Consider the following 27,858-nt stretch of genomic DNA (forward strand, 5'->3'; position numbering starts at 1 on the left):
GTAATTTGATGCAACTGGGTACACAGCCTAAGAGGGAGAGAGTCAAGGTGAGCATGAGGAAGGCATGGCCAGGTCACAAAGGCCCTGCCTCTATGTCACGCCTCTATGACAAAGCCCCTTGCTTGAAGAGGCCCACAGCCCCTAAACATGAAAAGGCTGTGGTACATACGTGGGTTTGATTTTAGGAAGGGGGGGATCATCAGGTTCCAAAGACACACTGGGTGACCCCCAGCCACCACTGGAAGCTACTGGGCAGAGGAACTCACTGTCAGACTCTATTTTTAGTCACAGTCTCCGGTGGCCAGCCGAAGCAGGAGTTGTAAGAGGTCAAAGCGAGGGTCAGTTTCCAAGCGCAGCCGGCGGGGTCGGCCTCCCCAGGCAGCGAGCCGTCTCCAGCTCCCAGCTCCCGGCCCACCCAATACTCTCCTGGACATGTCCACAGGTTTCCACCAGGATGTTCTCCCAGTCTGCCTGACCACATCCGAAACCAATGCCCGGCTTCTTCACGGGGTAGACAACCGAGCAGATGTTTTTCACCTGGACTTGAGGTCACTCTACGATAAACTTAACACGATGAGATTTAGGGTTTGGCGTAGGTCTTTGTAGCAGTCAATCAACTCTCGTACCCAAAAGTTTCAACTTTTTTAAGGTTTCTCCGAGAAGGAAGTCTATCGCTCCCATCCCCATCGATGAGTTGGGAAGTGACTGTATACTCAGAGTACATGCTGAAACAGAGGGACGAGCCTTCAACCCCATCCCAGGAAGGAGCAAGCCCCAGACCCAGCTCCAAGAACTGTTCCTTTGGACCCTGCCGGGAGAGCCTCTCGGTGGCCTGCCTGCCCTGGCAGCCTCACCAGCATCCTCACCAACCCCTGCTCCAGGCTTGTTGCTAAGGGACACCTTCCCATTTACTCAGGCTCTGTGGGATGGCTTTGTTGCCATGGCAATGCATCAATCTGGAGAGGGAGAGGGAGAGAGAGAACAGACTCTTGTGTGTGGTAAGTGTTGGGACTACCGCCGAATGCAGGGGTGGGGTTCTAATTCGATGATTGCCAGGGTCAACAAGACAGGTGTGTCTACCCTGTCTTAAAGCCCTCTGGGAACGAAGCTGTCATTCCAATGAAGTCTAGAGTGGTTATGCAAGGTGTGTGTGTGTGTGTGTGTGTGTGTGTGTGTGTGTGTGTGTGTGTGAGCATACACATGCCTGGGCATTTAGCACACTGGGGAAGGCAGGATAAGACACCTGGTACAGCGGTAAAACCAAAAATCCTGAACTCAGCTGAAACCACACTGGAATGACGTTTTCCTGCATATTATTCCCTATCTCTATACATCATTCAAAAACAATGACCAGGGATTAAAATGGGCTCTGTCCTGCCAGGTCCTGTTGTCCCTACTGATTATTAGACCCGAGGCCACTTGGGCTGAGGCAGGTTGGTCTAGTCTTAGGTCTCTGCAGTCCATCTCTGTCCTCCCTGCCAAGGACATACCTGTTCTCAGGGTAAGCCGCTCTGATTGTCATTTCTTACTTTGGAGACCTTCACTCGACTCCCAAGCCTCAAGCAGATGGTTTCGCTGCTCGCCCAGCCTATGGGAGTCATGCCCCTTTAAATCCTGATGCCCCAAGACACGGACATTCAGACTGTGCCATTCTGGTAAAGAGAAAAATTGAGACTGAGGTCTGGCTAGCTAGAGCACCTCCTGCATTTTCATGGAAGACTCTGGGCTCTGGTCTTCCAAGGGTCCCTGAAGTGCTTTTGGAGACCACCTACCTGTGTGTGTGTGTGTGTGTGTGTGTGTGTGTGTGTGTGTGTGTGTACGTGTGTGTGTGTGTGTACACCAGAAGAGCCTCACAGCTGGCCAAGCTCTCCCTGTTGGATGCTGTGAGCCTTTGGGGAAAGAAGTGGAACAAGCTTGAACTTTAGGTTTACAGAAATTATTCAAATGTGCTGCCCACACAGTCTGTGAGGGAGAGCAGTTTCCAGATTCCCCACACATCCCTCGGGCACCTCAGGAGGCCGTCCTATCTGCAGAGCAGTGGCATGTTGCTGGGAACAGAGAGGGAGAAGTTGGGTTGCTCCTCACCCCCATTCTGTGCTGCCCAGGTCTGCCAGAGTCAGGCCACTGCCAGGACTGCCCCGGCCTCCCAGGAACACTCCCAAGTTCTCCCAGAGAGAAGGGAGGGGAGGCTGAAGGAAAGACCCCAGGAGCAGGGGTGCTAGGAACACCCCCATTGAGAACCCTTGTCCGATCCTCTGCAAAGATGGGGGCAGATGGGCTGCAGAGATGGGAAGGAATATCGATGGGTGTAAAGTCTGGGGTGCCAACTTTACATCTCGCCGAACTCACAGCAGCTCCATGAGACAGCGACGGTTACCATCCTGTTACTGTTACTGATGGGGAGCAGGTAGGGATGGCTCAAGCTTTACATGTCGGTTCATATGCCTGGAGGGACAGGACGTGCCCACCACATACTCACGACCCAGCTGGAGCCCTGCCCACATCAGACCTCCACTCTTACCTAGCTAACCCTTCTTCCCGCGTCTTTTCCTGGGAATGTTGACGCGCTGTGTGCCATTCTCTAGGCGTCATATAGATACCCATCTGCAGCCACTGATGCCTTTATTTAGGTTTATGTGGAGAGGAGATCTCACTAAGTGGTCCCGGCTAGCCTCCAGCTCATTATCCTCTTGCCTCAGCTCCCCCAGGGTTGGGATCACAGGTGCCACCATACCCAGCTAAGACAATGTCTCTATTTTTTTTTTAAATTATTTTTTATTATTGGTACTGGGAATTGAACCTAGGGCCATATGCCTGGTCTGCAAGCACTCTGCCACTGGGTTATATACCCCGGCCCTTTGCATTATTCAGATACCCAGACTGGATTGGACTCCATATGTAGAGCAGACACCCCTTGGATTTCCCATCCTTATGCCTCTGCCTCCTGAGGAGCAGGAGCTGCAGTCATAAGCTCCTCTAAGACAACGTCTTTAAAGGGAGTGATTTCAAAATTTTGAATGCAACTCCCAAGTGGAGATGAGATGATTTGACAGTCTTGTGCCAGGTAGGTGACCTTATACTGTTTACACTGTCATCTGTCCTTTGTCAAGTTGCACTGGGGCAGAGTAAGGCTTCTGTCCTCTGCCCCAGGCAGCGTTGTCTTGACGTGTGACAGTTCCTCTGCACACCTCTCCCCACCGTGGACAGTGAGCTCCATGAGAACAGGGGCTGAGCCCAAGGACCCAGTACCTTTGGCATACAACAAGCGCTTCATAAATGTTTGTTGGGTGAACAAATGATGGTAATTATCTCTGCTGCTTATTGAGTCCTTGTGAGCCAGGCCCTGGGCTAGGCCCTTAGCATACATTACCCCTGATGCACCACAACCACACCAGATTGACTTCAGTGTCTTTGTCCTGTAGACTGCAAAATTAGGCTCAGAGAGGTTAGGTCACTTGCCCAAGATCACACAGTGATACAAGAGGGTGCTGGGTATGAGGGCACCCTTAAGAAGCCTCAAGGCATTGTCCAGCTTATCACACGGCTGCTCCCAACCTTGACTCTCTTAACACTCTCTGATCTTGCGACACACACAGACACACAGTCCTGTGACTGTTCTAACCATCTCTCGAATCGGGTCCCCTCTCTCCATGGCCGGGGCTGCCAAGTCTGAGACTGCATCACTCTTCACTAGGATTGGCCCCTGGCTGGGAAGACTTCCATCTCTGGCTTTGACCCCCCAGCATCCTTCCACTCGGCTGCTGCAGTGTCCTAAGGTGACCTGGTGAGATCTCTTCCCTGAGATGCTTGCTCTACGCAGCTCCATGTCATCCCGGCTTCAGCATCAGCCAGGATGCTGATTCTCTCTCTCCCAGTGGCCCTCAGCTCAGACGGAGCACAGGGACTATCCCTGGGCCACCGGGCGCTGACCTCTGTGCCGTGATAGTGTCACAAAGGGCCATGTTCTGAAGGCGCGGTTGCCATCCTGTGGCCACACGGCAGGCTTGGTGGTGACTGAACGTGAACCCTGAGGGGACCCGGGGACCCCAGCCCGATTCTTTTCTCTCTTTGGCTTTCAAGCCCCGAGATGAGTGACTCCGATTTTCCACCTGCTCCCAACCATGACGTACTATGCTGCCATAGTTCTGAAAGCAACAGAGTTGTTTTCTCCAAAACCATGTTTGAACCCCCCCTCTCCCCCATCTCTCTCTTTCCTCCTCCCATGTTCTCTTCATAAGCTGGCTCTCTCAGGTATTTGATACAGCAACGGAAAGTGGACTTGACCACCCCATTTGCGTCCCTACCCCACAAGCTCCTGGAGAGTACGGTCTGGGTTTTATCCTCTGTGCTCAGAGGCCTGGCTCCGGCTTGACATGCAGAAGATATCCAGAACTGTTTGTGAGCCCTTTTGACCTTACCCCCTGGCTCTCTGAAACTCTACCCTTTGGTCCCATCATCTCTAATCCCCTAGATGCTTAGCCATAGTCCAGCCCTCCAACCCTCCCTGGACTTGACATTGCCTTCCTGCTCCCTGTTACTGTTCCCCTCCTCCTCCTCCTCCTCCTCCTCCTCCTCCTCCTCCTCCTCCCCATCTTCTTGTCTTCTTGAGACCGGGTCTCACTGTGTAGCCTTGGCCAGCCTGGAACAACTCACTCTGGAGGTCAGGTTGATCTGCCTTTTCCTCCTGTGTGCAGGATTTACAGGCCTGTGCCCGACACCTACCCCATTCTTTTTTACTCACGGAGCGGGAACAGGGTGTAACCTCTGCCCCAACCCCAGGCGTCTGACGGCAGCCACTCTCTGCAGGCCAGCTTGGAGCAGCCACAGTTTTATAAAGCCCCCATGCCCAGAAAAACTCTATATGCCCTGGTAGAGAAAACAGGCCAAGAGTGGGGAGGCCCTTGTGGGAAGTCAATCACCGGTAGGTCACTCTCATGCCTAGGCCCTGTGTGGTTCTTCTTCTATCTCCAGCTGTGGTTGTGACCCACGTCTTTTAGAAAACTGTCCTGTTCCCAACATTTCAGTCTCCTCAGTCAACAGTTTGGTTCAAAGCACTCTTCTCAAGGGCACCAGATGGTGGAAGCCATAGGACATAGACCTGCGACTGAGGACATAGGCCGCCTTCACCCAGTTCCCTCAGAGCACAGGAAATAAGGCTAGAGGGGCCCTACACGAGAGCACTGTCCTTCAAGCCACCCCAGCTTTTTGCTGTTGTGCGTGCTTTTAAAAATAGTTATTATTTTTAGCTCATGTGTATGTGTGTTTTACCTGCGTCTATGTGTGTGAGAACATATGTTCTCGATGCTATGGAGACCAGAAGAAGGTGTCGGATACCCCAGAATAGGAGCTACAGACAGTTGTGAGCTCTCATATAGGGACTGGGAACTGAACCTGGCTCCTCTGCAGGAGGACCGAGTGCTCTCAACTGTTGAACCATCTCTCCAGCACCCACCACCAGCTGGGGGGCAGGGGAGGTGGTTCTTTTGACCCCTGAAGTTAGATGGTGTGGATAGACTCATCCTCGACCTGGTTCTAATCCTGACTCCCTACGCATACCCTGCAGGACTTGGGGCCTCTTCAGTCTCCTTTCTGAGCCTCAGTTTCCTCCTGTGTAAAATGAGAACCAATCAGCATTGCTGTCTGCAAACGTCTTCGGCTCAGTTGGCCAAAAGGACAGCGCTCGCTCCTCTTCACAATGGAAGAGGAATGCTGTGTGGAAGGAGTTCTTCCTCCAGGCCATGGAGAGGCAGAGCTGGGGACGGGAAGGGGGTTCAGAGAGCCATTAGCCGATACCTGACCATCTTATATTTCCTTTAGAGAAGATAGGAGAACGGCCAACTGCCCTATGCCCCGTGCTTGCACATTAGCTCTTAGGTGCTAGGCGGTGTGTGTGTGTGTGTGTGTGTGTGTGTGTGTGTGTGTGTGTGTGTAGTGGGCAAGTTGGCACTCAGCAGGTTGGGTAGGGGCATTTAGAGACCTGTCCCGGTGTGGTCCCGGCCAGAGGGCCTCACCCTGTACTCAGGGACGGCTGTGAAGAGAACAGGAAGAAGTACCGGCCCCAGTTCTCAGAGTAGGAGAAAGGGGTGACCACAAGGACAGGAGGAGAGCAGGGGATTGGCAGCGGCTGTGGGCAGGGCCGGTCCGGACAAGGGCGGAGTCAACTTGTACACGTGAAAAACTCTGGCTGGGGCCGGGCTTTTGCCTTCCTCCTCCTCCTCCTCCTCTTCCTCCTCCTCTTACCCACCCCTCCCTCCTCCCTCCTCCCGCAGCTCAGGTGGCAGCTTCTTTGGGGGGGAACTGCTCACCTTTCCAGAGCCGGGAAGAGCCAGGGTCCCGAGGAGGGACCCCGGCAGGGCGCGGGGCGCGGGGCAGGGCACCCAGCCTTGGCAGCGCGGCCGCGGCGGGCGGGAGCCGGCTCGCCGCGACCGGGACACGCGCGGACTGCGCGGCGGCCGGAGAGGGGCACCGCGCCGGGCAAGCTGAGCAAAGGTAAGCCGGGCGGCCCTTAAAGGGGCCGTCTACCTTTGCTCTGGAGCGAGAGATTCGAGCAAAATTCCCTAGCTGCTGTGGGCGATGGGCGACAGCCGGGCGCGCTTGTGTTTGGGGGGGGGGGGGAAGGATGCCCTGGGAAAGCCACTCCCAAGTTCCAGGTGCTGAGGCAGAACGCGTGCCCCGCGGGGACTCCTGATCGGGGACTCCCTTTGGCCCTGGGCTCCGTCGGAGCCCTACCAAAGCAAAAGTTCCCACCCAGGCGCAAGCCAGACGCTAAGTACCTTCCTTATGGGAAGGACAAGGGTCAAGAGTCCCGGATAACGAAGGGACCCTGGAGTGTAGGGCCCGATTGCCTCCTTGAAGGGCTTTCTGGGCTTTAGAGAACTTTCCAGCTCCACAGGCCGTGGGTGGTAGGCCAGAGACCTGGGGAAAACCGAGGACAGGTGAAGCCTGGAGATCCCAGCGTTGGCTGCCTGCGTGGTGAAGAGGGTCTCTAGGGAACGTGTCTCTTATCTCTTGGGGAAGTCCAGAGAGGCAATGACCCTCCCTACTTCATCAGCTAGGGACAGCCGCTGATAGAGTGTGGGAAAGAAGGCGGGTGGATGGCTTGGCCTCGGAAGACCTGAGCTCCAAAGTCGTAGCTTGACTGCTGCGATCGGAGGACACAAACAGGACTCTGAAAACGGGGTGTGTGTGAGGGGGACAGGCCCCTGGCTTCTGCAGGCCCTGTGGTTGTTTTTCTGTGCCGAGGGGGTCGGCACCCCTCTAGGCCCCAGTGGCCTCATTTATTTCTCTCTAAGCCTTTCACGGGAGCACGGGGTAGGACTGTGGGATAGAGGCAGTCCTCAGAATCTTCTGCGCTCTGACTGCTGCTGTCAGCCCCGCTTGCCCAGCCCAGCTCAGCCCTCAGCAACCCTCCCCAGCCTACCCAGCTGTGGTCTGTGGCCTGGGCCCTGTGGTTCACAAACACTACCAGCTGGCCCCCCACCACATCAGATGTGAGAGTCAGCGTAGACACAGAGCACACAGTGGGGTGGGGGTGGGGTGGGGGCGCCGGGGAGCCAAATCCTTGCGTCCTAGAGAACTCTTGTCTTCATCCTGCCTTGGGCCTGGGGTATCTTCTGGGGTGTGGCCAACAGGCAGCTGTGGCTGTGAGTTTGGGCTGCATCCTGAAAGACCCAGAGAGAGGTTTCTTTTGCCCCAGCCAAGCTCTGGTCCCCAGTCCCCGCTGTGTGCTAAGCGAGGTATCACAATAATCTCGTGATATTTCCTGAGCGCCGTTATCACCGTTTCACTAGCCGGGGAACAGACCTTGGAATGAATGTTCCCAAGGCGATGTAGAGCTGTGATCAGTCTGCTTCTACCCCGAGCCTGCTCTCAACCCCTGCTCCACCTGGGCAGGGCCCGGCCTGTGCTGGAATCCTCAGGAAGGAAGGATTGGGGGAGTTCTCTAAGCAATCAGGCTCCCCTGTCCTGTGCCAGGCAGATGGAACCAGGCTTTTACCAGAGGGGCAAGCTCTGAGAAGCAAGTAGATTCCTCATCTGGGGTTGTGCAGGGAGGGGGTCCCTGCCCTGGGATCCAGAGGGGATGGGGCTGTGTTTCTCTACAGACTAGATGTTCTCTGCTCCCAGCGCCTGGCTTGGTCTTCTCACCCTACCTCACTTCAGGCCCTCCTTTTGCCTCTCTTCCCTCCCTCCCCCTCCTCTGGTTCCTTCTTTCCTCCCCTAACTGAGTCTGGGACCTGAAGGGGAAGAAGGATGGCCAACCCGAAGCCATTGTTGGAACCTATGTCCTGCTCCCGTGGACGCCGTGGCTCCCAGCAAACTCCTGTGTGAAGAGGGGCTTCTGAGAGGGAGGGTTGTTGTGTGAACTGTAGATACTCTTCCGTGAGGGGGGCGTGTGTGTGTGTGTGTGTGTGTGTGTGTGTGTGTGTGTGTGTGTGTTAAGGATTGGGAATCTCTCAGGGATGCCCTGGGCTGACTCTAGGGGTCAAAGACCATGAAGCCCCATCAAGCCAAGGCCTTAGCTAGAAGTTTTGTCCCTTCTGGTTGGAGAGGAAGGTTCCCTCTAAGAGAATTGGGGGAGCTTCATGGAAACACGCCAGGAAGGGCCAGCACTCTGTGCTTGGACCGGTGGGTCAGGTAGGCATGGAACTGCCAGACTGCAGCCCTCTAGCAGGGCCCTGCCCTGGAGAGAAAGGACCCCTCACTGGCTCTTCATTATTTGCATAATCTGAAGAGTCCCCGTGCCTTGCTGCCCACGAGGGACTGGCTGGCTGAGGTCCAGACCTCCCTGCTTAGCTTCACTCCTTTGGGGATAAGTCACGTTTCTTTCCCTGGGCTCCGTGTCCCCAGTAACCCTGTCTCTCTCCTTCCCTGGACCCTCACCTTCGCTCTCTAGGCTTCTGCTGCTGAGCAGACACTTTCCCATCTCAGAGGGCGGGAACACACCGAGGTTAGCCCTGGCTCCTACAGCGGCATGTGCTTATGGGTAATCACTCCCGCACCGGGGCGCATGTTCCCAAGGCGATGTAGAGGTGGGATCGGTCTGCTTCTAGCTGACCCCAAGGCGCGCGCGCATGCACACACACACACACACACACACACACACACACACACACACACAATGTAGCTCTCGGGTGGCCAGAGGTCCAGGATCACTTAAGGGCTGGTGGCCAGGCCTGGCGGAACTAGCCTGCAGCACAGCAGCAGGAGAAGGGGGAAGGTGTGGGTGCTTTTCAGCCTAACCTACGGCCTGCAGGAAGCATCTGCTCCTGATGTTCCCAGGGCCCTGTCAGCTGAGGAGGTGGGCTTGGGAGGCAGTCGGAAGTTTGGCTTTGAGCTGGAGAAGGTCGCAAAGCTACCTGACAGCCAGCAGGACCCTGATAAGTCAGGAGACTCTGCCACGGAAGACGTTGTCCCAACGTCTTCCACGGTGAATACACACCCTCGATATACTGAATCCCCCTATTGAGACGGGGTCTCTCTGCATAGCCCTAGCTGTCCTCAAACTCACAACGTAGACCAGGCTGGCTTTAAACTCACAGAGATCGGCCTGCCTCTGCCCTCCCAAATGCTGGGACTAAAGGTGTGTGCCACCATGCCAAGCTGACCCTTCTTAAAAACAAACAAACAAGCAGTATGTGTGTTTAGGCCAGAGATTGATGTCAGGTGTCTGCCCCATCTTTTTTTTTTTTTTTTTTAATCTTTTCATTTCTTGAGCCAGAGTCTCTGGCTGGGCCTAGAGTCTCAGGCTGACTGGCCAGCCACCTGTCCTTTGAGTCACCTGTTTCTGCTGCCTGATAATGGGGTTATAAGCCTACACTGCCGAGTTTGGCTTCTCCATAGATGCTGGAGATTTGAACTCATGTCCTCCCTCTCCCCGCCATCAGCTGGAGTCTTCCCTGGAAGACAGCTGAAGTGGAAAGAATGATCCAGAAGAGGCGACTGACTTGTTCATTCACTGTTTACATGTTCATGTCTTCTGCTGGCCGCTGATGCAGGCTGAGGCTTGGTATAAAATCCACCCCTGCCGCTCAATGTCGGGTTGCCTTTGGGTAAGCAGTCTGCTCCCTGCAAGCTTCAGCCCCCTGATCCACAGTGGTTGGTGTGGTTGGGAGGATCTCAGTGACGTTATGTCTTGCGTGTGCCTCACCTTCTTGCCTTACCTGATGTCATCACGGAGGGGTGATGGTGCATGGAGTTTCTGGGCCTGCACCTGAATCTTTCCTGGTAGGGACACAAGGCTCAGTCCCCGAAGTAGGAAGAGAAATCTCTGACAGGATTCCTTCCCTCGCTTTGAACACCTGCTCTATCTTGTTATCACAGGAAATCCTGAGAGAGCTCCCGGGATTTCTGCATACACACTTTACATCACTCCCTCTTCTGTCTGGGGAGTCCCTTCGGGAACCAAGCATCCTTTCCCCTGGTGCCAGCCACCCAGAAAAGGAGATTCTTGCAGGGTGAATAGACCTAGGGGACTTAGCTACCCTTTCCATGTGCTGATGGGATGCCCTGCCTGGAAGGGGGTGTGTGGTTGGAAGGCAGGGTCCCCAGACTAGGTACGGCCAGCCAGGGGGTCTCAGAGCCTCTCCCTGATCTAACTGCTGCATTTAAGCTGGGTGCCACGTTCTGAGCAGATTCTCTCCTAAAGCTTCATCGCCGAGCAAGGCAGACATAGGGCTGCTGACTTCCTTGACAATGGTACCCAGTAGCTGTGGGGAGCAGAAAGGACATTGAAATCTATGTCACACGCTCACTTCTGGTCTCAGCTCTGCTCTGTCGCTCTGAAGAGCCTTGGACAAATAACTGTCTTGTTTGAGACATAGAAGCACAGATTTCAACACCTCGTCAAGCCCCCGTCTTATGCCGCCATCTTTTGCCGGTGAGCTGTGTTGTGAGGCCCCAGGAGGGTCTCAGCCTTGCGATCCTCCAAACTTCACAGCCCAGAAACTTCTCTCCACTGAAGTCTGGGTACCCAGTCCTTGCCGTGGCTCAGAGGGGCAAGGAAACTCGAGGAGGCCTCACCCTCCAGTCGGGTAGGAGGAGAAACGTATTCCCAAGAAGTAGATGCAGGATTCAAATGCTGCGTAGATGCTGGGTAGTCAAGGGCGGGGCTGTGAGCTACGGCCCCTTTCAAATCTCGCCTGCTTTTGAATGCTATGAACTAAGAATAGTTTTGTTTTATTTATTTTTCCTTTGAGCTGGGGGTCTTAGGTATGCCCATGCTATCCTGGAACTCACTAGCTAGCCGGGGGCAACTTGGAATTCCAGTCCTCCTTTTTCTTGGCCTGTGTGACCATTTATAGTTCATGTAGCACAGGGATTGAACCCAGGGCCTCATGCATGCTAGGCCGGAACTTTGCCCACTGAACTATATCTGTAGGCCTGTTTTGACCTTTCAAGACGGTGTCTTGCTATGTAGCCCTGGCTGACCTGGAACTTGCTGTGTAGACCAGGTTGGCCTTGAACTTGTGGCAATCCTCCTGTCTCTCATTCATGAGGCATGCACTACCACTCTAGGCCAAAGAGCAGCTTTTATATTTTTTTTAAAGTGGTTGGGAAAAACTCAAAAGAAGAGAATAATATTTTGTGGCATTTAAATCTGTAAAATTGAGATCTTAGTGTCTTTAAGTAAACGTTTCCTAAAACACAAGTACTCATCCTTCTCAAGGTTGGCATTGCAGGGCTGCAGCAGAGAGTGTCAGCCACAAGCCTGGGAATAGTGGCTGGCCGACTTTTTACAGGAAAACCTTGCTGACCCTTGCTCAGAGTAATCATACTGTTCTCTTGGCCTTGCACTAAATCATTCTGGAATCTCACGCTAAAAATACTTCTTATTTACAAAGAGGTATTGCTGTTTTCTTACTAGGTAAGCGTTAAGTGTTCAGTATGGAGATGTTATAAGATGCAGATGAGGAGAAATGAAAACCACCCACAGCTCTAGAACCCAGGTGACCACTGATGGCATTTAGACCAATTGCCTGCTTTACGTCTGCTGCGATGGTGTTTATATGTACATGGCGGGGGGGGGGGGGGGGGGGGCGGGGGGGGGCACGCATCTGTATCCTGACGTGCAGCTTCCCAGGCTGTACACAGCTGCCCTTTTTACTTGAAAATGGCTCTCAACCTGGACTCATGGGAGACATTCAGCCAGAGGTTCCTGGTAGATAGCCGGCCCTTGCGTGCTAAGGCCCAGGGCTCGGGGGTTCTGGAGCTGTGGGTCTGAGAGTCACCAGCACGGGGTTGTGGTTTCCACCCCAGGAGAGGATGAGATCACCCAGGAAATCTATTGTAGAGAGGAAGAAGAGCCAAGAGCCCAAGAGGGAACTTGGAGTGTGCTGCCATTCAGGGACAGGTGAGGAAGTGAGTTCACTAGACATGGGGGGAGGGGAAGGGAAGAAATGGAGGAGGCCCAGGAGCTGAGGGCTTGGGAGAGGGCCTGGAGCCGACCACGTGCTTGTGAGCTCAGGAAGTGGAAGGGAGCCCTGGAGGGGCATGTGCCCTGGATGGTGAGTGATACTGACAGAGATATTTAGAGAAGAGTGGACCAGCCAGGGCCACCCAGAGGCTCTCTCTATGGAGGAGCGGGAAATGGTCACCTGGGCCAGTCCCCAAGGGGAGGCTGTGTGGAGCTCAAGAAGGAGAGAGGGTTGGTGTAATTACCCAAAGCCTGGGCTAGGCAGGAGAGCCTGGTGGTGTTTGTGGGAGTGTGACACACTGTTGTTTGGGAGCAGCCACTCTTGATGGGAACAAGGGAGGTTAGAAGAGAGGGACCCATCAGAAGGTGGGTAGGGGTTAGCGGGGGCCAAGCTGGTGGGTGGGGGGTGGAGACTAAATAGGACTCTGGTTGAAAGAAGCCAGGAAATTCCCATCTACACACACTCCCTGCTCGTGGGACTACGAGGTCCCCCGAGACACGGTGTTTAAAGGCCCCTGCAGTACTGTGCTAAAGTTAGGCATGGAGACAAAGCGTGAGATGTGATGGGCCACCGAGGAAAATCAAAGGGGCCTGAACTTGACATCCTACATTCCTGCTGTTTGTTGTGGTGGTGTCTGCAGATGTGGAAGGAAGGGAAACAGATGCTCCTTTAGGATTTAAAGAAAACCCCAGATAAGGTTGCAGAATTTGGATTTGAAAAAAAAAAAAAATACACAGATTTATTTTTAGTTGTCTAATAAGAATTACTCATAGTTTGAGGACAGGGTGATGTTTTGTTACATGTATCCGTCACATAGTGATCAAATCTGGGGATTATCATTACTCCGTGGTAGGAAGGCTCCCCTGTCTTTTCTAGCTAGCTCTAGCCTCCGTCCTGTGCACGACAGCAGGATTTCCATGCCCTGTTCCAGCTCTGTCCTGCTGGCTCTCCCTTTTCCTACCGTCTGTCTGCCCCAGCCCCTGGTACCCATCATTCTGCCGTCCACTTCTACACGAGCAGCTTGCTGTTTGTGTCTGTGTCTTGTCTTATTGCACTGAAAAATGTCATGTCCACTTGGTTCTTCATGGCATAAACAGCAAGGTTTCCTTCTTAATGGTTTCAGAGCCGTCCCCATTTTAAAATCCACGCATGTGCCCCGGGCTTTCTTGGCTGTCGTTATTTCGTGGGCACTGAGAGCAATGTGTCAGTGAAGAGGTTCTTCGGGCAGGGTTCCCTTCCTGTGGGTATCTACCCTCCCGGCAGGATTGCCGAGGACCTTGAGGGTGGAGGGCCAAGAGGAGCAGGGGAGAAAAAAGGGGCCTCTGAGTGGGAGCAGAGGAGATGGGAGACGGAGCCTGGGCCTGGCCTGCCCCTGCTCCAGGCTGTGGTGTGGTCATGTACCGGCTGCTTCTCGGGGAAGTGGCACTTTCGTTGAGTTTGGGAGCGGTTTTGCCAAGGGAAAGATGGAGGAAGGCCCTGCCAGCCCAGATAGATGGTTTGTGACAGAGGAGAGGAGGCAGTTTGTCCTAACTCATCCCCGGGAAACCCAGAACCTCCTGGAAAATGACAGGTGGACCGTAACCAAGGACCCGGCCCATCCCTCTCGCACAAGGAAAAGCTATTGGATCCCGTATGTGCAGCGGTCCCTGAGCTCCAGGAAGCCAAGAGGTACAGAGGGTGGCTATCAGGAGGGCTGGTATGGTGTCCACAAGGAGGGCTAGCTAGAGGTGGAGTTGTAGCTAGGTCTGTGCCTCGTGGAGCACCTGCCCTGTGAGCCTCTGGTACACTCTGCCTGTGAGTGATGGGAATCCAAAAAGCGGCCCCAGAACAGCACCAGCCCATCCCACAGCTCTGGAAGCAGCCAGATGCGTTTGGTTCTTTTCACTGTCCGCCCACACTGGCACGCCTCCAACTCCGACGCTGTGTGACTTCCTGTGAGACTGTCTACTGGCCAGGATGCTGTCCCTTCTGCCCCATCTTCCCATATGAGGAGGGCTAGGGATAAGGGGAACCTTGAGCCTAGCCTTTGCATGTTCACCCATGGCTCTGGGCAGACCATGATCATGGGTGGTGTGATGAGTTAGCCCCACCTCCTTGTCTATGCGTGGGCAAACAAGGGAAGTGAGCGGGTTCAGGTGTCCTGCCAGGTGTGCCAAAATGATATGGCTGGGGACCCCGGAGCCCCAGGCTGGAGGAGATGTCAGAGGCATGGGGAAGGTCACACTTGATGTGCGTCTGGGGGGTGAGTAATTGGCTCTCCCCTGGTCCCTGGCCCACCCATTCACTACAATCCAGTTCCCTCTGAAGTCAAAGAGAGCCAAGGGAGAGAATCCAGTGTCGGGGGGCTGTACAGCTTGTTCTAGGGTACCCAAGGAGAGAGCAGAGCCAGACGTGCCCTCCTATGGCCCTACCAAGGGGAAGATAAACCCAGCCACAGGTCTCTGGCTGCCTGAAGAGGTAGGAAGGACGCCAGTCCCTGACCACACGTGCCAGTGGGTCCTGGAGCTCACGTTGACCAAGGTGACACCTTTGTCCTTGAGGAGTCTAGTGCTTGTGTCCATCTAAGAAGAAAGAAGCCCGAAGCTGCTGTTTACCTGGGGGCCCAGCGGCCTCCTCAGCCACTTGTGTGTAAGGCAATAGGGCCACACAGTGAGTAAGGAGGACCCTCTCCTGGTCCGGAAGGACATCAGTTCTGAGCACATGCAGGCTGTGCAGGTGGCGGCAGGAGAAAGCCTCTCGATTCACCTGGAGGCAGGTGTGCCTGTGTACAGCTTCCCCAGGCGGCGGCACCAAGGGGGGGGGATGAGGAAGAACATTCCAGAAGGGTGCTGTGTGCAGAGCAGTGGGGTGTGAGGATGGCGGGGGTGGTCAACCGAATGGGACCCTCCTGGAAGGGCGATGAGCAGACCCTCAAGAAGACAAGAGGGCTGGGTGTGGCAGCGCACACCTTTCATCTCAGCCTCGGAGGCAGAGGCAGGAGGGTCTCTGTGAGTTCAAGGCCAGGCCGGTCTACAGAGTAAGGACTCCAGGACTACATAAAAGACTCTGTCTCAAAAACACCACCAAAAGGAAAAGAGGAGGAGGAAGGGGGGGGGGGGAGAGACAAGGGATCCAGACACCAGAGTCCTGTGTGCTGGGCCCTGGAGTTTGGGCTTCCTGTGAAGGCTGGGCTCACTTGAGGGATTGTCAGCCTGTCAGGGCGTCATGTTGGAAGGAAGCATACGGAGGTGGAGCATAGGTGTCCATCACAGTTGGATTAGAGGCTAGGCATTACTTCTGCCAACAGGCATGACTACGACATGGGGTAGCTTCCAGCTCACACTGCCAGGACGTGTACATGCTTTGTCACAGACGGGGAACTTTGGTGAGTGGGGCTCACAGCATGAGGCTGCCACCATAGGATCTTTCTGGTCAGAATGAGACACTGTGCACATCTGACCACTGAGCTACATCCCAGCACCAAAGCCGGACAAAGATGCTGCAGGGCCCAGAGCCCGGCACTTAGCCTCCTGGCCGGGCTTCCTGTAGGTTTTGCCCAGCTTGGTCACAGAAGGCCTTCTCCTGCTTCCTGCATTCCAGAATCTGCAGGAATGTTCTCCGAGTTCAGTCACTGTCCACAGCATCTGTTCCTTGGCGCCGTGACTGCAGGCCTGTCTGTCCTCCTCAGCCCTGGCCCCCCTGAAGGACCCAGGCCCACAGCCTTTCTCATCCAGCTGGGATAGGGTGTCCGTGAGGCGAGTTCCGGCTGCTGCCGTTGCCCCAGGCAGCCAGGGCAGCCAGCTTCCCTGTGCCTCATCCTCCAGCAGGGTCAGGTGGCGGGCAGAGGATGATGGGATCGGCCAGCTCCCTGAAGTACAGCTCTCCCTGAAGGTGAATGTGTGTTGAGGCCCTGCTTATGATGTCTGCAGAGTTGGTCAGCTGTTGCCTGCAGTTCTAGTTCAGTGGCTGGGTGCCTGAGATACGGACAGGGCAGGGGAAGCAGAGAGCGTCGGGGACGTCCCCAGATGTTGGTTGTCTGCCTCTGGGCCTTCAGAAAGTGGGCAGCCCCTAATATCTTTCAGCCTCTGGCTGCAGGCCCAGAGACGGAGGCCAAAACAAAGCCTCGCCCCCCAAACGCCACACACGGGGAAGGTGTCCACACGTGGCTGCTGTCTGGTGCCATCAAGGCACAGGAACCACAGTGCCCTGGTGTGGGGACAAGCAGTAAAGTCAGGCCCCACTGGAGGCATGGCACCCAGCTGTCCTGGGTTGGGGTTGGCAAAACCTGAAGACCCAAAGCACCATGTGTAAAGCCCGCTGGAGGCAGAGCCCTGTGGAGCAGGGGGTGGTGAGGCGGGAAGCCCGTCAGGAAGGCCCAGATCCCGACAGTGCTTGGTGCAGGCTGGGTAACTGCCGTCCTGTCTAGGGGGAGGCCCCGGAGTGCCTGGAGCGGATTCTCGGGGCTGGCCTCTGAAGTTAAGAAGAGATGCTCACCTGACCCCTTGGCTCCTTCCCAGTGCCCTGTGTTCTGCCAGCCTCCTCATCCTCTATGTTCTCCTGGCCAGAGTCCCAAGCTCAGGACAGGGGTAGGAGGTATCTGAGGTTGTCCTGGGCCGGGGGACAACAGGCTAAGTGTACCCTCCATCTGGACCATGGGCCTCTACCGCTGGTCTGAGCGACTGCGTGGCGCTTGCCTCCTCCTAAGAGGGGTGTAAGACCCTGTCCCCTGCTTGGCATGGCCCTGTGTGACCTGCAGAGTGGTCTGAGGAGGAGGCCTGCTCCTCAAGCACCCACTCCTCAGTGTACCCAGTGTACCCAGACCTGTTGTCCCTAGGGCCTGCCCTCTTCCCTGCTGGCGTCTGGGCCAGTGGGGAGACAGTGCGGGGGCGGGGGGCGGGCACTGTGGGGCTACGCTGATATTGCCCAAGTGATGCCCGCTCACCCAGCCCTCTCCACTCAGAGGTCATCTGATATCAAAAACTTACCTGCTCCATCCAGCTCCTGGTCTTTCCACATACACCTAAGTTCCCAGGACTCCCACCGCCCAAGGGTCTCCTCCTTGCTCTAACTGCTCGCCACACGTCCTTGACCACTTTCTCGCCCCACATAAAATCTACCCCGCCCCCCCCCGTACCCCCAGCCTCTACTTCCCTCCTCCACTGCCGCCGTGTGGGGTCCAGGCCACTGTCTCTCACCTGGGTTTCTGCTGGAACCGCCTGACGGGACCCCACCCCAACCCCACCCACCACCGACTCCCTAGTACAGCTGAAAAGGCCAGCACTCAGGTCCGCCTTAGGCCTTTGCCCCTGCTGCCCCTCCCCCAACCTGCCCCCCCTGCATTCTACTCTGAACTACTTCTGAGGCTTCACCTTCTTAAGAAGCCCCTTCATTTTAATAATTTATTATTTTTATTTTCTGTGCACTGGTGTTTCGCCTGCGTGTATGTACGTCCGTGTGAGGGTGTCGGATCCCCTGGAACTGGAGTTACAGGCGGTTGGGAGCTGCCACGCTGTGAGGTGCTGGGAATCGAACCCGGGACCTCTGGAAGAGCAGCCAGTGCGCTTCACCACTGAGCCATCTTGCCAGCCCCAGGGAGCCCTTTCTGATCACCCTGTTTAAACCCACGCCTCTTCCCCTGTCTCTCCCTCCCACTTGATCTTCCTGGGTTCACTTGTGCCTCTACAACTCGGCCCATTTTCCTGGCTGTTTTATCTCTTCACCCCGTCAGAAGGCGCGAGGCCAGGCTGGAGTGTGGCTAGGCGGGAGAGTGCTTGCCTGACTGTTGACTGAGCTGGGAAGGAACAACCTAGGTCTCAGGGAGGGGACAGGACTGCGGGGATGGGGGGATTGGGGGGGACCTCAGCTGGAGGGGAGGGGGAGTGATGTGGTCACTGTCATGCGCTTGGCAACCAGGAAATCGCTGCCTCCGTTCGAGCAGGGCGGTCCCGTCTTGCAGTCTGTGGATGCTGACCAAGCACCCCCTAAGCACCTGCGCCTTCCTTGCTGGCTCCCCGCTGGCCTCCGAGTCTGGCCTTTCTCGAGATATGCAGTGGCCTCTAGCAAAGTCTTCCTTTCCTCCAGGCCCGGCTCCTCCTCCCTCCCCCTGCGACACCCTTGTCTCTGGCACCAACAGGAAGTGCTGGCAGCTGGTGTGTGCCCCGGAGACAGAGGCTTACCTGGGCAGGAAGGAGGTGGGAGGAGGGCTGGCCAGGGTCTGCCTACCCAGCCCACAGCTCCAGAGGGGCCTCTGCTGCGACCTCCCCCATGCCACCCTGCTGGGTTGGCACCCCCCCACCCCACACTTCTCTTCCCCTGGCACCAGTTGCACGGGACAGACCCAGATGGCTCTTTGGCCTGGGGGACAAAGGCCACACTGTGCCTGGCCCTGGGCGGGCCTGAGGCTGGGTCACACTGGGCCTTTCTGTCCCTAGTTGGGGACGAGGAGCAGACAGCACCAAGGTGACAGGCCCTTTTCCTGTCTCCCTTCCCCCTCGGCCCCCAGATACCAGGAGCTGATTCTCCCAAGGCGAGGGTGACAGAGCGTCTTATGTCTTGAGTCGGGGAACAACAAACCGTTCACTGCCCCGACTGTCCTGTCACACCCAAGACCCTGTTGGCTTCAATGCCCTAATTGTCCCTAGCAGAGAGAAGTGGCCACTCTGCTGTGGTCACCATTCCTGCCGCCTGCTCCATGTCACATCAGGAAGTCCATCCTCACGTCTGACCTCGATTCCTCATGCTGCAGTGACAGCCATTTCCTCTTGGCCTCTTCTCCGGCACAGAGAACAGCTGGTTGCTGTTGCTACGCGGTAGTCTGACACGCTGCTCAGGTCAAGCCTGGAGCCTAGAGCCTCGGTTCCATCCTGGAGTTCCAGCCCTTCCTCCCTCTTCTGCCCTCCACTCCATCTAGGCCAGCTCTTGGCTCTCTACTCCCCACTGAACCTAGAAAGAGCAGATGGGATTTCGGCTTGATCTTGTCTTGAAGAAATTATCTGCCCTGAACAAAAACCGGGGTGTAAATCACAGCAGCTCCCGGGAGATCCCGAGCCAGCAACCCGTCACACCATCCCATAAGCCCACACTGTAGGACGGCCTTATGGGAGAGTTGTTTTTGGACAGGGTTAGTCCGTCTTGATAGAGCTGAAACCATGAAGAGCCAAGTGTATGTGTCCTCTGAATCCCTTGAGAGCCTTGGCCATGTCCCCTCAGGAAGCCATGGTGGTGTGCGCGTGCACACACCATTCCCCTTGGCTTGCTCCTAGTCTCTATGTGTGGTCCCCAGTCATGGCCGCTCCCCTGTGGGGCTCCTGAAGCTGTGTCTGTCTCCTCCTGCATCCTCTGCAGCTCCAGCTCCAAGGGTTCCCCTCCTAGCCCAGATGGTAGATTGGAAAGGTGGGGTGACAGTCAGCCCTCACCTGAACCCCGGATACGGCCAGCCTTGTCTTCCCCTGCTGATGATTGGAAACCCTGTTTTAAATACATATCTTCTCTGCCTGTCTTTCCAAGACAGGCCTGTAATCCTAGCCCTTGAGAGACCGAGGCAGGAAGCTTGGAAATCCAAATCTAGCCACGGCTGCATCGAAATACCCATGGCCAAAGAAGAACGGGCCGGGACGGTGGCTCAGTGGTTAGGAGGGCTTGCTGCTCTTGCAGAGGACCTGAGTTCGGTTCCTAGAGCGCATTTTAGGCAGCTCACAGATGTCTGAAATTTCAACTCCAGAGGACCCCACTCCCTCTTCTGCCCTCCCTAGGGGCACGTGCATACATGTGGCATATACATACAACACACACACACACACACACACACAAACACACACAAACACACACACAACACACACACACACACACACACACCACAAAATTTTTAAAAATCCTGAAGGCGTTTTCCTTGCCTACCACTTGCAAGGTCCTGGGTTCAATCCCAAGCCCTTTCCCAGGCCCTAGTTCCAGAAGCTGGTAGTTAGAATGTGTCCGATGTCCCTGGTCACCCTAGCCTTCAGCGGGACAGCGATGGACGTGTACACAGAGTGATCGCTGCCCTCTAGTCTTGCTGGGAATGAGTTAACCAGGGAGGGTGTGTGGCGCATCTGAGCCTTTTGGTCACCGGAGCCCATCTGTCCTGTCACCACCCCAGAGCCTCTGTGGGGTCCTTTCAGCTGGCTGCCCCACACAAGGGCGTGTAGCAGGGTGACTATCCTCTGGGAGCCTTCAGAGTCCTGCAGAAGGCAGGCCTGTGACGTCATACAGGCTGAGGCCATGTGGGAATCCAGGGTGGACCCAGGTGGGCCAGGCCATCCTGAACTGACATGGTCTGCAAGCTTCTCAGCAGAGGAGGTCTCAGCTGGCAGTGCAGGCCTGGGTCAGAGAGCCCGAGGGCCTGGCTCCGTAGTGGTAGGGGCAGCCAGGAGCATGGAGTGCCAGGGAGAGGACCTTTTCCAGGCTCACAGAGGATATGATCGTTAAGCAAAGCAAACATGTTACTGACCCATAATCCTTTAAACCAGGAGGATTCAGGAGGGGCCTGGTTGCCTTGGCAACTGGGTGCTGGCCTGCCGCAGGCCTGAGCATCCTCCAGAAGTGGGTTATAAGTAGGCCTAGGGAAGAGTGCAGATGGCCCCTCCCAAACAGGGTTGGTCCTTCTGAAGCCTTCCTGGCCAGGGTGGGGAGCTAAGGGGGGCTTGTGTGGCCTCTGGTGCCTGCAGCCCATTGCAGCTGAAGGCAGTATGGAGCCTGGGAGGATGGCCGTGTGGCTGCGCACAGTGCTTTTGCAGCCTGCGGAGGGTGGGGCCCTCGGGAAAAGCATGGTGGCGCACGCCTTTAATCCCAGCACTCAGGAGGCTGAGGCAGATGGATCTCTGTGAGTTCGAGGCCCGCCTGGTCTATATTAACAAGTTCCAGGCCAGGCAGAAATACACAGTGAGACTCTGTCTCAAAATAGAGATAAAGGAGAGAGGGAGGGAAGGAGGGGGGAGGAGGGAGGGAAAAAGAGAACGGAGCATCCGTCTGTGGGAAGCAGCAGTAACATTCGTGGTGCCAGCCGGAGGTCAGAACTTAGAGGGAAATAGAACAGGGCGGCTCCCGCTCCACTGTGTCCTCAGCCCAGGGCACCCAGGCCTGCTCAGAGGACCGAGGCAAGGGAGGGGCCAACAACTCCAGCTTCCCTTTTCCTGGGCTGCCTGAGTTTCCCACGCCGCTCCTGACTGGCATGAAGCTGGAGCCGAGGTTAGGCTGGGACATGCTCTCCCTTGACCTCCTTCCTGAGGATCCAGGATGAGAGAGGGGGACATTCTGGGATCCGTGTCAGGTGTCATGGAGTTTGAAACCTATTGACAAGTGGGCACCAACCAGTTAGGCTCTTTCAGAGAGAGCCAATGGCCTGAGGGCCATCCAGTTCTGGCGTCCTGTCTCAGCGATCTCCAGACACCCCAGCTGAAGGCTGAGTGTCTGGAGTGGCGTCTTGCAAACCTGTGGCTGTACCCGTTGAGGCTGTGATGGCCGGGGAGGGAGGATTCATGGACAGAAGAGACACTGGAGGAGGAAGGAACAGGCTTAGATCCTGCCATCATAGAGCTCTGGTCGGGGTGACCTAAAGTGTGCCTGGCTCCCACGGGTCTAGAGTGGCCACATTGCCTCGTTCTCTCCTCTCTGTCCTAGGACTCACAACGGGCCCCTGCTGACCATGAACAAGATGAAGAACTTCAAGAGAAGGCTTTCCCTGTCCGTGCCCCGCCCAGAGACCATTGAGGAGTCCCTGGCTGAGTTCACTGAGCAGTTCAACCAGCTCCACACCCAGAGGAAGGAGGGTGAGGGTCAGGCCACCTCGCTCTTTCCCACCCAGACTCCCTGTGAGCCCCGCTGACTGGCTGCCCCACGACATGACAGGGTGGTGGGGTGGGGTACCCTGGGCTGCGGACAGACACCGCGGAGTGGGAGGGAGGAGCCCGACGCCTGTCCTCCTCAGACATGCTGCTCAGTCCTGTGGGCTGACACCAAGCATGCTCTCCCCCACAGATGGCGGGGACGAGCCTGGGCAGCTGTCCCCCGGCATGCAGTATCAACAACGACAGAGTCATCGCCGCTTCTCCATGGAGGTGAGGGTGCCCCTCAGGCTCCAAGGTCAGGCGCATCCTCAGCGGCAGTAGACAGAGCAGGGCGGGTCCTGTAGAGTCAGTCACCGAGGGCTCAAATTGGAGGAGGTTATGGTGGGGATTCCGTGAGAATATATGCCAAGTGCTAGAACATTCCTGGCTAGACATCGACTGTTCTTATGACCCAGTTACCTACGCCAAGTGTAGGAGAAATATGCTTACAGAATTACATTGCGAGGGTGTGAGGCGTATGTTCTACAGTCAGTGCTACTGTGGCCCAGAGAGGGGAAGGAACTTCCTAAAGGTCACACAGTAATCCCCGTAGGGTTCACATATGTACACCCTCCAGGTAGCTGTGAGCCTGAGGCCACAGCCTGTGGCTTGGCCCTGCTCTACAGGGACAGATAAATCCAGGGCGAGGGGCAAGGGCCTCCTGGGACCAACTCGGGTGTTCCCCTCCTCTCTGCCACCTCAGGACCTCAACAAGAGGCTCTCCCTGCCCATGGATATCCGCCTGCCCCAAGAATTCCTGCAGAAGCTACAGCTGGAGAACCCAGGGCTGCCCAAGCCACTCACCCGAATGTCCCGTCGTGCCTCCCTGGTGAGTCCGAGGAGGGTCAGCGTTGGCTGAGCGGGAGACACCAGTGTGGGTAGAGCACTACTGGCCTTGTTCATCCCGGCTGAGGACTAGAGTGATTTCCAGAAAGATTCCTGTGCCTTTGGCGCCCCCTGCTGGCCTCTGCGGATTCCAGTAAATCGTCTCCTTGAGTCAATGACTCACCTGAGTACCAACGGCGCTAAGTAGGCCCCAGGGTCTCCCAGGTTAAGACCAATAAACCAGTGTTGGGACTCATGTCTGTACTCCCAGCATTCCTTGGGAGGCTGATGCAGAAGGAGTTCCAAGAATTCAAGGCCAGCCTGGGCTATATAGTTCCCAGCCAGCCATGGGTACACTCCAAAACCGTGTCTCAAAAAAACCAAAACCCGAGGAACCAGATAGGGATCAGGTTGTGTTTCACTGTGTAGAGACATGGTTCGAGACTCCCCCTGGCCTCGCTGTTGTGGGCATGTGTTTCGTCATCCCCGTGTGCACCCACACGTTCACTAATGCACTAGTGGGAACCCAGACTAGAGAGTTTCCACTTGCTCACCAGTGGTCTTTGGTGGAAAGAGATAGGCACATCTCTGGGGTCAGTCACTACCGTGTGTTCAGGGGCTTGGAGCACACTGATTAGGGAAGCCTTATCCTGGCTGGTGAGAAAAACAAAAAACTCAGCCATGGTCATCTATTCCTGCTGGAAGGCCATGCATTCTTTATATAGCACACATATGTCATGGAATGCTTAATAAGAATGAAAGACCTCTCCAATAAAATAGAAAAAAAAAAAAAAAAAAAAAAGACCGACCCATCAGATCACCCATCCTCACATGCTGTCAGGTCCCAGCTTCCTGTGAGGCGCTCCTAGGAGCCTCTCTGGTGAGTGGGTCTCAGAACTCTGACGTTTTAAGACACGTCCTGTCCTGAGCCAGAAGAGATGAACTGAGGGGAGATGACCTGGGGTGGGGTCTGAAGTTAACTCCACATGGGGAGAATGGCAGGCCCGCCCCGGAGGAGTCAAGAGAGCCAGGCAGGCGGTGAGGTGGACCCTGGGAAGACAGTGTAGCTCAGTGTGTCCATCTGTGACTCATGGAGGAAGGAGCCCCCCATGGAAGGGGTCCCTCACCTCTCATGAGGATGAAGGGAGAGGAGAAAGCGAAGGCTCTGAAGTTGTCCTCCTTGGATCCTCTCTGTACGGTGGATGTATCACTTCTTCCCTCCTGAGGACGGGGAGGAAGCGTGGCCTAGAAAGATCTAGAAAGATCTGCTGGGGCGTTGACTCTCACAGCCTCCCTGTCTCCTTCCCAGTCAGATATCGGCTTTGGGAAACTGGAAACATACGTGAAACTGGATAAACTGGGGGAGGTAAGGCCGGGGTGGCTCCGTCTGGGCAGCAGGTAGGATGGTTTTGACTCTCCTTTGCCCCTCACGGCTCCGGACAGAGTCACACTGTCTTGGGCAGGCAGCCTGGCACACAGCAAGTGCCCTGTAGCTAAACTGCTTGTACATCGCCGTCAGGCTTTGTGGCCTGGAGTGGGTATAGGTTTGCGAAGAGGAAGAAGGCCCTGTCTTTCAAGAGCCCTATGACCATGACTTAGGAGCAAGGCTGAGCTATAACAACAGAGGGGCAGCCGGCATGGGAACAGAGGAGTGGGCGGTCCGTTCCAGCCGGGGAGTTGATAGGGAGATGTTAAGGAGAAGCAGACTTTGGAGCCAACAGAATTTGGACAGAGGGAGTAGGGCTTGAATCCTCACTCACGCAGAAATGCAAGGGGGTGGAGCTGGGAGGAGAGCAGGAGCAGAATACTCCCGGGGCTGACGAGGGATGCTCTCTGCCCCAGGGGACCTATGCCACCGTCTTCAAGGGGCGCAGCAAGCTGACAGAGAACCTCGTGGCCCTGAAGGAGATCCGGCTGGAGCATGAGGAAGGGGCGCCCTGTACTGCCATTCGAGAGGGTACAATGTCCGGGTCTGCACCCCGGGCCTCTGGGACGAGGGCCTCGACAACCCACACCTGGTGGGAGCCTGGGTGGGGGGCCATTGCTGTCCCCAGGAAGGGAGACTGGGAGGTGTTTGGTGGGCCTGGGGACCCAGGTGGGCCTGTCTCCCCAGTGTCTCTGCTGAAGGACCTGAAACACGCCAATATTGTGACCCTGCATGACCTCATTCACACAGATCGGTCCCTCACCCTGGTGTTTGAGTACCTGGTGAGCTGGCCTGGGGCTGGCAGCCTCTGCCCCTGTGGTGGGTGAAGTGGGGTAGTGAAGAAGAGGGAGAGAGGGACTGGGAGGGGTGGGGGGAGGGGAGGACCCAAGCCTTTGTTTGCCAGTTCAATTCCCATGCGGAAGTGGGCCAAGGGTTCGGAGCCAGGGCCTTGGGCCGCCAGCAGGCATGGACCCGACTGAAGAGGCCTTCCTCTCAGCCTGAGTCCAGACCACTGGCCAGGCAGGGGGCAAGACTGACCCTGACTGTCTGTTCCAGGACAGTGACCTGAAACAGTATCTAGACCACTGTGGAAACCTCATGAACATGCACAACGTCAAGGTGAGGGCCTCTGAGGCAGGGACCTCAGCATGGCCAGCCCAGGGCATCATCATCTGTCATCAGGCCCAGTGTGGGATGCTCCTCTCGGCACCAGCTGCTGAGGTTGCTCGGAGCCTCAAATACTGGAAGGGAGGGAAAGGCCACTCGGCTAGTCTAGAAGCCATCCTGAGCATCCCAGCCAAGAACGGACTTAGCCTCCACTCCTGACTAGCTACGGATACAGATCCGTCTCTTAACTCTGAGTGCCAAGCATGCATGAGTTACCTGCGAGAGTGAAGGGAGGGCTTCTGAGAAGCCAGGAGGATAAATGACCGGCTCTGCTGATTAATAACCAAGCACATACATCCCCACCTATGGGACCCCTACTCACTGTACTTTCATACTTCACATCTGGAGACCGCACCAGCCCCCTCACGCTCCCTGCCTCCTCTGCATACCTGGCCTCTGCCTCCATATGTGATTCCCCGGTGTGTACAGGTCCCAGGTGGCCTGCAGGGTGGGCAACGGAACCAGGGAAGCCTTCCTAGAGACTTGTGCTGATCCTCCATTCCTCTCCAGCCTGAGACAGAGGTGCAGGGTCTCCCACGCGGGACCTCATCCTGCCACGCTTCTCGTTCCTCCTCTCTCGCCTCCAGATTTTCATGTTCCAGCTGCTCCGGGGTCTAGCCTACTGCCACCGCCGCAAGATCCTGCACCGAGACCTGAAGCCCCAGAACCTGCTCATCAATGATCGGGGCGAGCTGAAGCTGGCCGACTTTGGTGAGGCTGACGCCCCGGGGTCAGGGGTCAGGGTTGGCAAGTGGGTCTCACCGCTGGGGTACACAGCCTCTTCAGGATGTAGGGATTCTGCGGGGTGCCTGAATACCTGGTTCTTCGGGACCCTTTAGCAGAGGTTCAGTGACTTGTCTGTTCCTAGGCCTGGCCCGGGCCAAATCAGTGCCTACAAAGACGTATTCCAACGAGGTGGTGACCCTCTGGTACAGGCCCCCAGATGTGCTGCTGGGATCCACAGAGTACTCCACCCCCATCGACATGTGGTGAGTGAGCAGAGCAGCAGAGGGGTGTAAGATTGTCCGTGCCTTTAGACTCTGCCCGGGAGGACCCTGACCTTGCTCAGAGTTCCACGTCTCCTTGCTGCGCTGCCGTTAGCAAATTAAGTCTGAAATGCATCAGGGTCTCCGAGCTTGTAGACCCCTCTCATGCTGTACTTCTGAAATGTTTCCCCAGGGGTAGAGGTGGGAATTGCCAGAGGGTAGATGAGTCTTCCCCCAGAACATCTTGGAAGAGACATGCTGTTTTATTGTTAAAATCGACAAATGTATGGTCTGGTGTCAAATGAAAACCAACTCTACTTGAAAGCCAGCACAGAGTGTGAGAATATGCACCTGTCTTTCCGCCTAGCAGAATTAAGGGGACCCAGGGCTCACAGAGAGGAGAGTCTCACTGTAGCGGGAGTCTGATTGGTTCTAGGAGCCTTTTTCAAGTCCCAGATGTGACCTCTCAGGCTTGTGTTAGGGTGTCATTGGAGGGGTGGTTGTGCTTCCTGGCCTCACCGTTGCCCTTGCCTCCCCAGGGGCGTGGGCTGCATACTCTATGAGATGGCCACCGGGAAGCCCCTCTTCCCAGGCTCCACCGTCAAGGAGGAATTACACCTCATCTTCCGTCTCCTGGGTTAGTTTCCGTCTGTACCCTCCACCTGGCCACCAGGGGGCGCCAGAACCCTGTCCACCCAGGAGCATGGCGGACCGGGCAGGGTGGGGAACCAGCTAGCTCTGGCTACTCCTCTTTGCTGTCTCCTTCAATGCTGCACCCTCGCCGTATTGGCCTCAGCCCTCCACTCATAACTTCCTACCGGTCCTGTGTCTCCAGGGACTCCTACAGAAGAGACGTGGCCGGGCGTGACGTCCCTCTCCGAGTTCCGAGCCTACAACTTCCCCCGGTACCTGCCGCAGCCGCTGCTCAGCCACGCTCCCAGGTAGTCCCTTGCCAGGCCCCTCGCTCCCCATTGTGGTCTCCCTCCCAGAGGTTCAGGTCCCCAGGCTGCCCCTGGCTGCGCCTGTGCCAGCGCCTCCTCCTTGCAGGTTGGATACGGACGGCATCAACCTCCTGACCAGCCTCCTCCTGGTGAGTTTCCTCCCATCCTCCCCGGGGAGAGACGACCAAAGACAGCCAGGCCGGTAGCTCAGATACCACCTGTGACTCCCAAGTCCGACAGGGACGCTAGTCTCTGGGCTTG

At 56.1% G+C, this 27,858-nt stretch overlaps 1 protein-coding gene across 4 annotated transcripts in view; it reads left to right on the plus strand.

Annotated features, from left to right (window-relative positions):
* The first annotated feature begins 365 nt into the window (after positions 1-365).
* Positions 366-27,858, plus strand: part of Cdk18 (cyclin dependent kinase 18) — a 30,381-nt gene continuing 2,888 nt past the window's right edge. Inside the window, exons 1-13 of one of the 4 annotated variants that reach the window (XM_028876530.2) lie at positions 366-998; positions 22,047-22,237; positions 22,404-22,483; positions 22,956-23,081; positions 24,387-24,443; positions 24,920-25,034; positions 25,191-25,285; positions 25,560-25,622; positions 26,258-26,381; positions 26,539-26,659; positions 27,196-27,293; positions 27,492-27,597; positions 27,704-27,746. In XM_028876530.2, coding sequence (XP_028732363.1) covers positions 22,072-22,237; positions 22,404-22,483; positions 22,956-23,081; positions 24,387-24,443; positions 24,920-25,034; positions 25,191-25,285; positions 25,560-25,622; positions 26,258-26,381; positions 26,539-26,659; positions 27,196-27,293; positions 27,492-27,597; positions 27,704-27,746 — 1,194 coding nt within the window. In that variant the 5' untranslated portion in view covers positions 366-998; positions 22,047-22,071. Of the gene's footprint in view, positions 999-6,162; positions 6,490-22,046; positions 22,238-22,403; positions 22,484-22,955; positions 23,082-24,386; positions 24,444-24,919; positions 25,035-25,190; positions 25,286-25,559; positions 25,623-26,257; positions 26,382-26,538; positions 26,660-27,195; positions 27,294-27,491; positions 27,598-27,703; positions 27,747-27,858 lie in introns of those variants that run through there. The other 3 variants (XM_028876529.2, XM_028876531.2, XR_005093030.1) reach the window with 3 other exon arrangements.

Source organism: Peromyscus leucopus, chromosome 15, assembly GCF_004664715.2.
Source record: "Peromyscus leucopus breed LL Stock chromosome 15, UCI_PerLeu_2.1, whole genome shotgun sequence".
Lineage (NCBI taxonomy): Eukaryota > Metazoa > Chordata > Mammalia > Rodentia > Cricetidae > Peromyscus > Peromyscus leucopus.